Here is a 12,577-nt window from a genome sequence, read left to right as displayed (position 1 = left end):
GCAGTGGCGCTCGTGTGTAGTACGTAGTGGAGCGGCTACCGAGCTGCTGTTCCGGTGGACGTGGAGCCCGGTATCAGACAGGAGGAGACAATTCCGTGTTTTAAAAAGGAACCGTAGAAGCTATCATAGGTACGTTTTCGTATTTAATCGCTTTTGTTTGCACGCGTTATTTTATTGACTAAGGTTATAGCCTACAGACTTGAACCAGAGTGAGTTGGGTTGTTTGGAAATCTCTTAGGAATTACATTATTAACCAATCGTTTATTAACGAAATGTGCCTTTAGGTAACTTAGTCTCTAATTTTTTGCATGCTTTATCAATTTACCTGTCCTTATCTGTTATTTGTCCTATACGTTTTAAAAACCACTTAAGGACGAGGATAAATTACTTTGGGGCATACAAAACACCAGTGTTCACCCATGATCAAAATCTCCAGGTAATTCTAATTCTGCTTCCATCACCAAACTAAACAGGATTCCAGCAATAAACACTCTGAACTTTGGCCGGAGAAAGAGATTGTAAAGCCCATCATGGGCTGTGGAACTTCAATTGCAGTTGAAAACCAAGGAAGGCCGTCTGAAACAGGTGACCGTGCACTCCTCACCCCAGACTCTTATTTCGGAGAAGTATATTTGAGTATATTTCTGATTGAAATGTAAATTCATGGTTTTGGTTTAACCTTTCTTTACTTGTGCACTCTTGGCAGTGCTTGTATCTCTAAAACTCTTTTGTTTCGGGTGTTTTCGGTCCTGTTCCCATGTGTCTCATTAGTTGTTGGCAAGCTCTTAGGGAACACGCTCACTTTTCTCACCATTCAATTACTTCCTCACAGATGCATCCTCCAGGAATCCCAGTCCAGCGTTAAGTAAGATGTTTGGCCTTCCTCCCGCCTGTTGCTGTAAAGTGTGCAGTACAACACCTGTGTGCAGGTGGCTGCGTTGTGTTCATCACCATCAGTCATCACACAGCCACCTGTGTTTGTGTTCATCTCGCACGTCTATTGTCTCACGCACTGACACATGTCTATGTCCTCACGCATTGAGTCTTCATCTCGCATGTCTATGTCCTCACGCATTGAGTGTTCATCTCGCATGTCTATGTCCTCACGCACTGAGTCTTCATCTCGCATGTCCTCACGCATTGAGTCTTCATCTCGCATGTCTATGTCCTCACGCATTGGTTTCCTGTGTGACTGTTCTTTCACACATTCATGCTGTCACCGGTCATACGAAGCACGTGCTCAGCTGTCCAGACGTTTGGGTGGACGCTGTGATGCAATAGGTGCAGTGTTGTAGCGAACACATTCATTGGTACTCAGTACTTAATAATAGTGTATTTTATTATACACATTCAGTGGTACTCAGTACTTAATAATGTATTTTATTAGACACATTAAGTGGTACTCAGTACTTAATAATAGTGTATTTTATTATACACATTCAGTGGTACTCAGTACTTAATAATGTATTTTATTATACACATTCAGTGGTACTCAGTACTTAATCATGTATTTTATTATACACATTCAGTGGTACTCAGTACTTAATCATGTATTTTATTATACACATTCAGTGGTACTCAGTACTTAATCATGTATTTTATTATACACATTCAGTGGTACTCAGTACTTAATAATAGTGTATTTTATTATACACATTTATTAGACAACCGTACGATATGTGTGTTAATGTGTAGAATTGGTACTTCCAAGTAGATCTGAAGTATCAACTTAAAACACTACAAGTGTCCATTCCACTTTGAACACTACAAGTGTCCATTCCACATGTGGGTCCAAGTGGCCGCAGGGACCTGGTGTCCAAGTCGGGTCATTTCCCAACAGCACCTCCTCCCTCTCTTCCAGTCTCTTCCCAACAGCACCTCCTCTCTCTCTCCCAGCACCTCCTCTCTCTCTCCCAGTCTCTTCCCAACAGCACCTCCTCCCTCTCTTCCAGTCTCTTCCCAACAGCACCTCCTCTCTTCCCAACAGCACCTCCTCTCTCTCTCCCAGCACCTCCTCTCTGTCTCCCAGTCTCTTCCCCGCTCTCATTATTTAAACATGTTCACCTGCTGCTGCAGTGCCATTGGTTAGACATGTTTTATCTGTGAAACTGTCTGACCCAGAGCCGTATGCAGTTAAAGCAGAACAGTGTTGTCACCCAGCTCTGCTCTGACCCAGCTCTGCTCTGACCCATCCTGTGTTGTTCCCTGTTAGCCATGAAAGCAGCGATTCTGATCCAGCGTTGGTACCGGCGCTACACGGCCCGTCTGGAGATGAGGCGCCGCTACACCTGGAACATCTTCCAGTCCATCGAGTACGCCGGGGAGCAGGACCAGCTACAGGTGCAATAGTACAGTATTACTGATTACAGGTGCAACAGTACAGCATTACTGATTACAGGTGCAACAGTACAGCATTACTGATTACTCTACAGGTGCAATAGTACAGTATTACTGATTACAGGTGCAATAGTACAGCATTACTGATTACAGGTGCAATAGTACAGTATTACTGATTACTCTACAGGTGCAACAGTACAGTATTACTGATTACAGGTGCAATAGTACAGCATTACTGATTACAGGTGCAACAGTACAGCATTACTGATTACTCTACAGGTGCAATAGTACAGTATTACTGATTACAGGTGCAATAGTACAGCATTACTGATTACAGGTGCAATAGTACAGTATTACTGATTACTCTACAGGTGCAATAGTACAGTATTACTGATTACAGGTGCAATAGTACAGCATTACTGATTACAGGTGCAATAGTACAGCATTACTGATTACTCTACAGGTGCAATATTAAACTATTACTGCTTACTGTACAGGTACCAACTACAGGTACAATATTACACTAATTCTGATGACTGTATAAAGTCAGACCACATATGCATACTCTGAATATACATTTAGATTTACCCCAATGAAAGTATGGCTGCAGTATAAAATGTGACTCTTCAAAGCGAAATCAGTCGCTTTGCGCATTTATTTTGAGAAAATCCACAATAAACAAACTTCCTGGTTAAAATGTTGAATTTCACGTTTTCGCATAATTCGACAGTATACAGTCTACAGTTTCATATCGTGAACTAATTTCACGGAAAAACATATGTCTTGACTGTTAAACCCAGCGAAGATTCAACACATTTCCAGTCATTCCCGTTGTCCATGCTTTATCTTATCTTAGCGATAGTTTGTGTAATACCCACGATATACATGTCGTTGGAGAGCTTAGTTTATGGCCGTTCACATGAGCGCAATAACTTAATTTTGTAAATTTTACCGAAACGACTGGTTTCACTTTGCAGGGTCACAAATACTTTTCATTAGATTGAAAAAGTATGAGTCTCCACCTAAATAAACAAAGTTGTTTTTATTTTTCCCCACAGCTTTCAGGCTTTTTCAGTTTCATGTTGGACAACTTCACTCACCTCAGTGGAAATGGTCCTGGTGAGTATGCAGTTGCATTGTCATCAAAATGTACCATATTGATCATGATAATGTTAAGAGCTCTGCTAATGTCAACATTATTGTTAGGATAATGATTTGTACATTTTGTTGTTATACTCACCCGTCCTTTTCAAGGAATCAGAAAATATATACATGTAAATGCACAGTTGCTTAGCAACCTTTTGAGATCCCATTTTCTGGCTCAGTGATGTGCAACACTGTGTGTGTGTGTGTGTGTGTGTGTGTGTGTGTGTGTGTGTGTGTGTGTGTGTGTGTGTGTGTGTGTGTGTGTGTGTGTGTGTGTGTGTGTGTGTGTGTGTGTGTGTGTGTGTGTGTGTGTGTGTGTGTGTGTGTGTGTGTGTGTGTGTGTGTGTGTGTGTGTGTGTGAGAGAGAGAGAGAGAGAACCATGGCTCACAATTAGCTCCCTTTTGTTTTTAATGGCAAGCTGAACTCGTCTGCAATCAGGCTGCACTGACAGGATCACGTGACTGCGCTGCCAGTCTTATTATTTCAGTGAGCTGAGGACTGACGGCCCCCCATGTTATTTTGATATTTATATATAGATTGCTGTCATGAGTTGCTCATGCATGTTAGATTGTGAGCAGTTGGGATGTTGTGGGTTTGCAGTGCTCATGCATATTAAATTGTGAGCAGTTGGGATGTTGTGGGTTTTCAGTGGTTTGCTGTTACACACTACAGAGTGCCACCAAATGAAAGTTCATATATAGTTATTGTTATAATTAATGGTATATATTTATGGTTAGCGATATATATTTATGGTTAACGGTATATAGTTATTGTTATAATTAACGGTATATATTTATGGTTAGCGATATATATTTATGGTTAACGGTATATATTTATGGTTAATGGTATATATTTATGGTTATGGTTAACGGTATATATTTATGGTTATGGTTAACGGTTTATATTTATGGTTAATGGTATATAATTATAGTTATGGTAATTGGTATATATTCATGGTAACCGTATATATATTTTAGTTCAATACTACATGAGGTGTTTTGGTGAGGCTTCTGTTCTAGTCCAGCAGCATGTGCGTCTGCGTCCTGTTAAGGTGATGAAACGCAGCCATGTTGGTCCTCTGCCAAGCAGCTGTCTGGCACAAGCCCTTAAGGTAAAGGTGCCACCTTTGGAGGTCAGGGACTGCGTCCTATTAAGGTGATGAAACGCAGCCATGTTGGTCCTCTGCCAAGCAGCTGTCTGGCACAAGCCCTTAAGGTAAAGGTGTCCACCTTTGGAGGTCAGGGACGGGAGTTCTCCTCGCCGACTCAAACATCTGTGCACAGTGCCCTGTGCCTGCATAAATTAAAGGCCATCTCTGGAATTAACATTCTCAAGTGGCCCCAATGGAGTAGCTCTCTACAAATCTGTGGGCACAGCCGCATGTGCTATGCAAATCAGATGTGTATCACTGAGCCATCTAATTACACCTTAGCTGAAGATTAGAGACCAGCGTGACCCTCAGAGGAGTTCAGCTCATTCAGACAACACAGCATGTGACATTATGCTGACATGTCCATTTGTGTGAATGATGTCTCATTGTGAATAAACACGCGCAAGTACTTGATGATAAAACATAAATGGCAGCTAGTCTTGACATCTGGGGTTTGTGTAGTGGTTTAATGTTGGTATTATTAATAATTAAGTCACAGGTTAATACATTAGACATTTTGACATGTTTATCATCGTTCATTTGGGATCAGAAATGGAAACATAGACGGATCACGAAGAAATGGGTCAGCACCAGCAGAACCTGAGATTGGCTTCCTCAAACTTTTTATGTTTGTCAGTAAAACAATGTGTAATAGTATTTTAGGTCTGTAAATTAATTAAATTAAATCAAAAAAGGTGTTTTCAGTTGGAGGCTACTGTACGCCAACTAAGCTGTAAGAAAGACAGATACAGGAAAACGTTTTTACCCACTGCAATAGCACTTTAGAATGACTCTCCCCTGAGTAGAGTGAATGGAATAACATGGGAATAATTTGCTAGTTTTGCATTTGAATAGGGTCAGTGTTACTACTGGAAGCATAAGCCAGTATCTGGAGCCTACAGAGGTTGCACAGGTAGTCCAACTCTTCCAGAATGGCACACCAATACGTGCCATTGCCAGAAAGATTGCAGAGTCTCCCAACATAGTCTCAAAAGCATGGAAGAGATTCCAGGAGACAGGCAGTTGCTCTAGGAATGCAGGGCAAGGTGGTAGAGGGTTCTTAACCCAGTAGAAGGACCAGTATCTGCTCCTTTGTGGAGGCCCTGCTAGGGCCCTACAGAATGATCTCCAGCAGGTCACTGGTGTGAATTTCTCTGCCCACACTGTCAGAAACAGACTTCATGAAGGTGGCCTGAGGGCCCGATGGCCTCTAGAGGGACCTGTGCTCATTGCCCAGCACCGTCGAGCTCAACTGACATTTGCCATAGAATGCAAAATTGCCAGGTCCGCCACTAGCGTCCTGTGCTTTTCACAGATGAGAGCAGGTTCACCCTGAGCACATGTGACAGACATGAAAGGGTCTGGAGATGTCGTGGAGAACATGATGCTGCCTGCCAGGACCGATTTGGTGGTGGCTCAGTGATGGTCTGGGGAGGCATACCCTTGGAGGGATGCATAGATCTCTGTGGGCAGGACAGTGGTACCCTCACTGCTCTTAGGTATCAGGATGAAATGTTCTGACCCTGTACTGGTGCAGTGGGCCTTGGGTTTCTCCTGGTGAACAACGATGGCCACATGTGGCGAGATTGTGCAGGCAGTTCCTGGAGGATGAAGGAATCTGAAGGATCTGAGGAGGAAGTGATGTAGCCCTGGTAAGAGACAAAGGTCGTGTTTGTCAGTTCTTTACATTAGATGGATAATGAGGAGGAAGTGATGTAGCCCTGGTAAGAGACAAAGGTCGTGTTTGTCAGTTCTTTACATGAGATGGATAATAAGTGGCACATTTGACTGGCACCTGTTCTCAGATTTGATCTCGCACCTCTTGGACTCTGTGGTGGAGCCCTGGACGGAGGAGGGGCGGCAGGCCAAGCACGAGCAGATCAGCGTGCCGGACTCCTACTCTGGACCGCGCCTGACCTTCCCTCTCAGTGTTGCCGACACAAACAGCCTGCTCAGCGCCTTCAAGGAGCAGCAGGTACTCATGGCTGCAGATTCACCGTTAGACGTGGCACCTGAAGCAGTCTGAAGACACCTGTTTGGATCTAGAGCAGTTACAAATACGAGCGCTACCGCTAATACACATGCATGTTGTTTACAAGCGCTACCGCTAATACACATGCCTGTTGTCTCCTCATTGTTACCGCTAACACACATGCTTGTTGTCTTCTCCCCATTGTTACCGCTAATAGACGCTAACACACATGCCTGTTGTCTTCTCCTCATTGTTACCGCTAATAGACGCTAAGACACGTGCCTGTTGTCTTCTCCTCATTGCTACCGCTAATAGACGCTAACACACGTGCCTGTTGTCTTCTCCTCATTGTTACCGCTAATAGACGCTAACACACATGCCTGTTGTCTTCTCCCCATTGTTACCGCTAATAGACGCTAACACACGTGCCTGTTTTCTCCTCATTGTTACCGCTAATAGACGCTAACACACGTGCCTGTTTTCTCCTCATCCTCCAGACTTTGCATGCCAGATATGTCTTGCAGCTGTTGCACGAGACCAAGAAGTTTCTGAAGCAGATGCCAAATGTGATTTACTTATCCACCTCTTATGCCAAGGAGATCACAATCTGTGGTAAATGTATATAGTATATGAACATTCATGCACTTTAATGTTGGTGTGTGTGTGTGTGTGTGTGTGTTTGTGTGTGTGTGTGTGTGTGTGTGTGTGTGTGTTTGTTTGTTTGAATGCAAGAGAGTGAGGTTGACCTTGTTTATTGGCTCCTTTAAAAGGCCCTTTAGTCCTTGATGGGGTTCTCTCAGCATCTTATCAAGGCTTAAAGGCTTGAGAATGCTTGAGTTTGCAAAGGATCCACACCATACCTACTGTGAAGCATGGAGGGGCAACATTATGTTGTGGGGATGTTTCTCTTCTGCAAGGGGGATGTTTCTCTTCTGCAAGGACTGGGCAATTGGTCAGGATAGAAGGGAAAATGGATGGCGCCAAGTACACCCAAATTCTTGAGGAAAACCTGCGTCCCTCTAGCCTGACGAGCCAGACCCACATCAAGATGTAGGGTCTGGACACTCACCGTAGACAGGGCTCAATCGGAGGGGTGGGATAAACAGTTGTCTTTCAAATTCCCTCCCCGCAATAGGATAACGCTAAACAAATCATCTTCTTGTTTTCAAGTAGCAGCAGGATGCGTAACCTTCCCTCTCCACGCAATAGGATAACGCTAAACGAATCATCTTCTTGTTTTCAAGTAGCAGCAGGATGCGTAACCTTCCCTCTCCACGCAATAGGATAACGCTAAACGAATCATCTTCTTGTTTTCAAATAACAGGATGCGTTACCGTCGCAACTTCTGGTCGCATGTCAGTCACCATTATGTTAAGCCCTGTGATTGGCCCGCTGGTGCTGGGGGTTCTCAGCTCCCTGCCTCAATGGATCGTGCCTAGACTGCCCCGCCAGCCAAATTACATTTGCTGCCGCTAGGGGCGTCTAGATTTCTAGGCTAGCGTCCCTCTGTTAGACAGCTGAAGATGGACAGGTCATTCACCTTCCAACACGACAATGATCCTAAACACACTGCCAAAAGAACAAAGCAGTGACTTAAGGATAGGAAAGTGAATGTCCTTGAGTGGCCAAGTCAGAGCCCTGACTTAAATCCTATAGAAACTCTGTGGATTGACTTGACAATTCCGCAAGGAAGATTGGGCAAATATTCCCCTATAGGTGTGCAAAGCTACAGTACTAGAGACAAACAGATTGATGGCTGTAATGAAAGCAAAAGAAAGCGCTACAAAGTATTACATCAGGGGTATGATGACTTTTCCAACCCTGTTATTCTAGTTCTTCATGTTTTATTCATTTTCAGAACTGTTGCCTTTTGTTCCATTATTTTGATGGTGTACAGCTAAATTTGTAAATAAAACTGAAAAATGATTTGATTGAGTTTTGATTTCAGGCTTTAAGACAAATAAAGTAACTATTTATTACTATTTATAGGGGTATAGGCACTGTAGATGCCACTCCTCTGTTTTAAGTGGCCACACAGTGCTGATGGCAGGCAAGCAGTTGCTGGAAGATAATAACTATACTATACTATACTATACTATACTATACTAACTAGCTATACTATACTATACTACTATACTACACTAACTATAATGTCCTATGTTAACTATACTATACTATACTAACTATAATGTCCTATGTTAACTATACTCTACTCTACTATACTATACTATACTAACTATAATGTGCTATGTTAACTATACTATACTATACTAACTATAATGTCCTATGTTAACTATACTCTACTATACTATACTATACTATGCTATACTAACTATAATGTGCTATGTTAACTATACTATTCTATACTAACTATAATGTCCTATTTTCTATACTTTGGCATTCTTGCAGGTGATTTGCATGGACGACTAGATGATTTATTGCTTATCTTCTACAAGGTTTGACTACATGGCTGTACATCATCTTTTATCATATCGCATGATGCCATTATTAGCATGATGTAAACATTATTCATCAAGTGGCTTGAATAAAACACATTTAAATCTTTAACTTTCTCTGAAAGAGTGTCCTCTTCTCCATCTTCCACAGAATGGCCTTCCATCCGCTGAGAACCCGTATGTGTTTAACGGGGACTTTGTGGACAGAGGGAAGAAGTCCATGGAAATCATTATCATACTGTTCGCATTCTTGCTCTTGTATCCTGACCACATGCATCTGAACCGAGGAAATCATGAGGACCACATCATGAACCTGAGGTACTGTAACATGACACACTTTTCTCTGGTCCATTTCTCTGATATGATACAATTAGAGAATTCCACAGTGGCATCCTTTATATTGTGTTATATTATTGTATATTATGATGTGATTTATCTTGCATGTTTCAGATATGGATTTACCAAGGAGGTCATGCAGAAGTACAAGGTAATATTTGAACCTTTTCACTATGCTGCAATAACCCTCTACCCTGGTTACTAATGTATACATTTCTGATTAGCCAATCACATCTGTAGCTAATCATATCTGTGATTAATGTATACATTTCTGATTAGCCAATCACATCTGGGATTAATCGGGAGCTGTCTAAATTATGGAAAATCCTCAGTCAGACTGGGTTGAACATTTGTCATGATTGAACATTAGTGCCACCTAGTGGTATTCTGCTGCCATGACCTGGGAAAACAAATGCCCTCTGTGTTCTTTTCCACACAGACTCACGGCAGAGACATCTTACAAGTCCTGCAAGATGTGTTCAGCCTACTCCCTGTAGCCACGGTGATTGATAATAAGGTGCTCATTGTCCATGGCGGTATTTCGGACAAGACTGACTTGGATTTCCTCAGCTCTATAGAAAGGGACAAGGTTTGTTTGATAATGAGTGTTAGGAGGAGTTGCTTCAACAAAGTATTCTGGTCCTGGATATTCATATAAAAGTAATAATGTAGAACAAAACCAGTAAACTTGCATGATTCTAAGCATTAAAAACTCTACTATATTTCGTTTGGATGGGAATCCCCATAAATATTTCCAAAGCAGGGAAATATTCCAAACTATGATTAGGTCAGCATATTATTTGCTCTGTACTTCAGTCCATTTGATTGGTCTGTTTGGTGGGTAAATGCCCAGCTGAGAGGCTTATGTGTGTCCCCAGGTGAATAGCTGAGGGGGCTACTGTATGTGTGTCCCCAGGTGAATAGCTGAGGGGGCTACTGTATGTGTGTCCCCAGGTGAATAGCTGAGGGGGCTACTGTATGTGTGTCCCCAGGTGAATAGCTGATGGGGCTACTGTATGTGTGTCTCCAGGTGAATAGCTGAGGGGGCTACTGTATGTGTGTCCCCAGGTGAATAGCTGAGGGGGCTACTGTATGTGTGTCCCCAGGTGAAGTCCTAGCTGAGGGGGTTATGTGTGTCCCCAGGTGAATAGCTGAGTGGGTTATGTGTGTCCCCAGGTGAATAGCTGAGGGGGCTACTGTATGTGTGTCCCCAGGTGAATAGCTGAGGGGGTTATGTGTGTCTCCAGGTGAATAGCTGAGGGGGCTACTGTATGTGTGTCTCCAGGTGAACTCCTAGCTGAGGGGGCTACTGTATGTGTGTCCCCAGGTGAATAGCTGAGGGGGCTACTGTATGTGTGTCTCCAGGTGAATAGCTGAGAGGCTTATGTGTGTCCCCAGGTGAATAGCTGAGGGGGCTACTGTATGTGTGTCTCCAGGTGAATAGCTGAGGGGGCTACTGTATGTGTGTCCCCAGGTGAATAGCTGAGGGGGCTACTGTGTGTGTGTCCCCAGGTGAATAGCTGAGGGGGCTACTGTATGTGTGTCCCCAGGTGAATAGCTGAGGGGGCTACTGTATGTGTGTCCCCAGGTGAAGTCGGCCCTCCGGTTGCCCAAGCGCTGTGTGGAGGTGGCGGTCCCTGGTGGCGGGTCCAGGAGCAGCAGGCAGGGTCGCTCCCAGAGTGGTGGCCGGAGGAGGAAGAGCCGTCAGGGCAGCTGCTCATCTTCCTCCTCGTCCTCGTCCTCCTCGTCACTCTGCTCGCCGCGCCTCGCCTCCCGACACACTCCACGCCGCCACGCCCCGCCCCCTGCGCTGGCCAGCCCCTCCCACGTCCTCCAGGTGCCCTTCCTGGACTCGTTTCCATGCGTGTCCATCGCCCCCCCAGAGCCCCCCAGGGAGGAGCTGGAGTGGAGACAGGTGAGAGAGTGCACAGATTAAAGATGAGAGTGCACAGATTAAAGATGAGAGTGCACAGATTAAAGATGAGAGTGCACAGGTTTTAAGATGAGAGTGCACAGGTTTAAGATGAGAGTGCACAGATTAAAGATGAGAGTGCACAGATTAAAGATGAGAGTGCACAGATTAAAGATGAGAGTGCACAGATTAAAGATGAGAGTGCACAGATTACAGATGAGAGTGCACAGATTAAAGATGAGAGTGCACAGATTAAAGATGAAGGCCTATTACCATGCTGTGGACAGTTCACCATATTGCTTTGGAGGTGTTTACCAGATAAAGAAAAATCTGTGAGACCAATTGTGTTTAACTTTGTTTCCATGTCCTGTCACAAAAGCGTCAGTGTAAAAAAAATTATACAAAATATCTGACAGCATGTTGGTTGTTGGTAGATGTTCTCTTGAGGGACCCTAAGGTTCTATGTTCTAGATTGTAGATGTCCTCTGGAGCAATCCTAAAGTTCTAAGTTCTAGATTGTAGATGTTCTCTGGAGTACTAGCATGTTGGTTTTATGTTCTATGTTCTAGATTGTAGATGTCCTCTGGAGCGACCCTAAGGTTCTATGTTCTAGATTGTAGATGTTCTCTGGAGCGACCCTAAAGTTCTATGTTCTAGATTGTAGATGTCCTCTGGAGCGACCCTAAGGTTCTGTGTTCTAGATTGTAGATGTCCTCTGGAGTGACCCTAAAGTTCTATGTTCTAGATTGTAGATGTTATTTGGAGCGACCCTAAGGTTCTGTGTTCTAGATTGTAGATGTCCTCTGGAGCGACCCTAAGGTTCTGTGTTCTAGATTGTAGATGTCCTCTGGAGCGACCCTAAGGTTCTGTGTTCTAGATTGTAGATGTCCTCTGGAGCGACCCTAAGGTTCTGTGTTCTAGATTGTAGTTATCCTCTGGAGCGACCCTAAGGTTCTGTGTTCTAGATTGTAGATGTCCTCTGGAGCGACCCTAAGAGCCAGAGTGGCTGCACTCCCAACAGCTTCCGGGGCGGCGGCTGCTACTTTGGGCCAGATGTGACTCGGAACCTTCTGGAAAAACATGGAATGACGTTGCTGATCCGCTCTCACGAGTGCAAGCAGGAGGGATATGAACTCTGTCACAATGGACAGGTAAACCTCGTCAGAAACCGAGAACTAGCGTAGCCAGTCACGATGGACAGGAAAGCATTGTCAAAAACAGAGCTGTCATCTGCCCACATCGGTTTTGCCTTGAAACTGACACAAAG

General features: G+C 43.8%; 1 protein-coding gene across 1 annotated transcript in view; it reads left to right on the top strand.

Annotated features, from left to right (window-relative positions):
* The first annotated feature begins 470 nt into the window (after positions 1 to 470).
* The window catches only part of ppef1 (protein phosphatase, EF-hand calcium binding domain 1), a 16,349-nt gene continuing 4,242 nt past the window's right edge, over positions 471 to 12,577 (top strand). Inside the window, exons 1-12 of the mRNA XM_062528014.1 lie at positions 471 to 585; positions 833 to 865; positions 2,213 to 2,340; positions 3,396 to 3,456; positions 6,440 to 6,609; positions 7,104 to 7,218; positions 9,016 to 9,062; positions 9,214 to 9,380; positions 9,513 to 9,549; positions 9,838 to 9,987; positions 10,987 to 11,313; positions 12,276 to 12,461. Of these exons, the coding sequence (XP_062383998.1) occupies positions 531 to 585; positions 833 to 865; positions 2,213 to 2,340; positions 3,396 to 3,456; positions 6,440 to 6,609; positions 7,104 to 7,218; positions 9,016 to 9,062; positions 9,214 to 9,380; positions 9,513 to 9,549; positions 9,838 to 9,987; positions 10,987 to 11,313; positions 12,276 to 12,461 (1,476 nt within the window). The 5' untranslated portion in view covers positions 471 to 530. The remainder of the gene's footprint in view (positions 586 to 832; positions 866 to 2,212; positions 2,341 to 3,395; positions 3,457 to 6,439; positions 6,610 to 7,103; positions 7,219 to 9,015; positions 9,063 to 9,213; positions 9,381 to 9,512; positions 9,550 to 9,837; positions 9,988 to 10,986; positions 11,314 to 12,275; positions 12,462 to 12,577) is intronic.

The sequence above is a fragment of the Sardina pilchardus genome, chromosome 23, assembly GCF_963854185.1.
Source record: "Sardina pilchardus chromosome 23, fSarPil1.1, whole genome shotgun sequence".
Lineage (NCBI taxonomy): Eukaryota > Metazoa > Chordata > Actinopteri > Clupeiformes > Clupeidae > Sardina > Sardina pilchardus.
The sequence above is the reverse complement of the archived record's forward strand: the minus strand, read 5'-3'. Positions and strand labels throughout refer to the sequence as shown.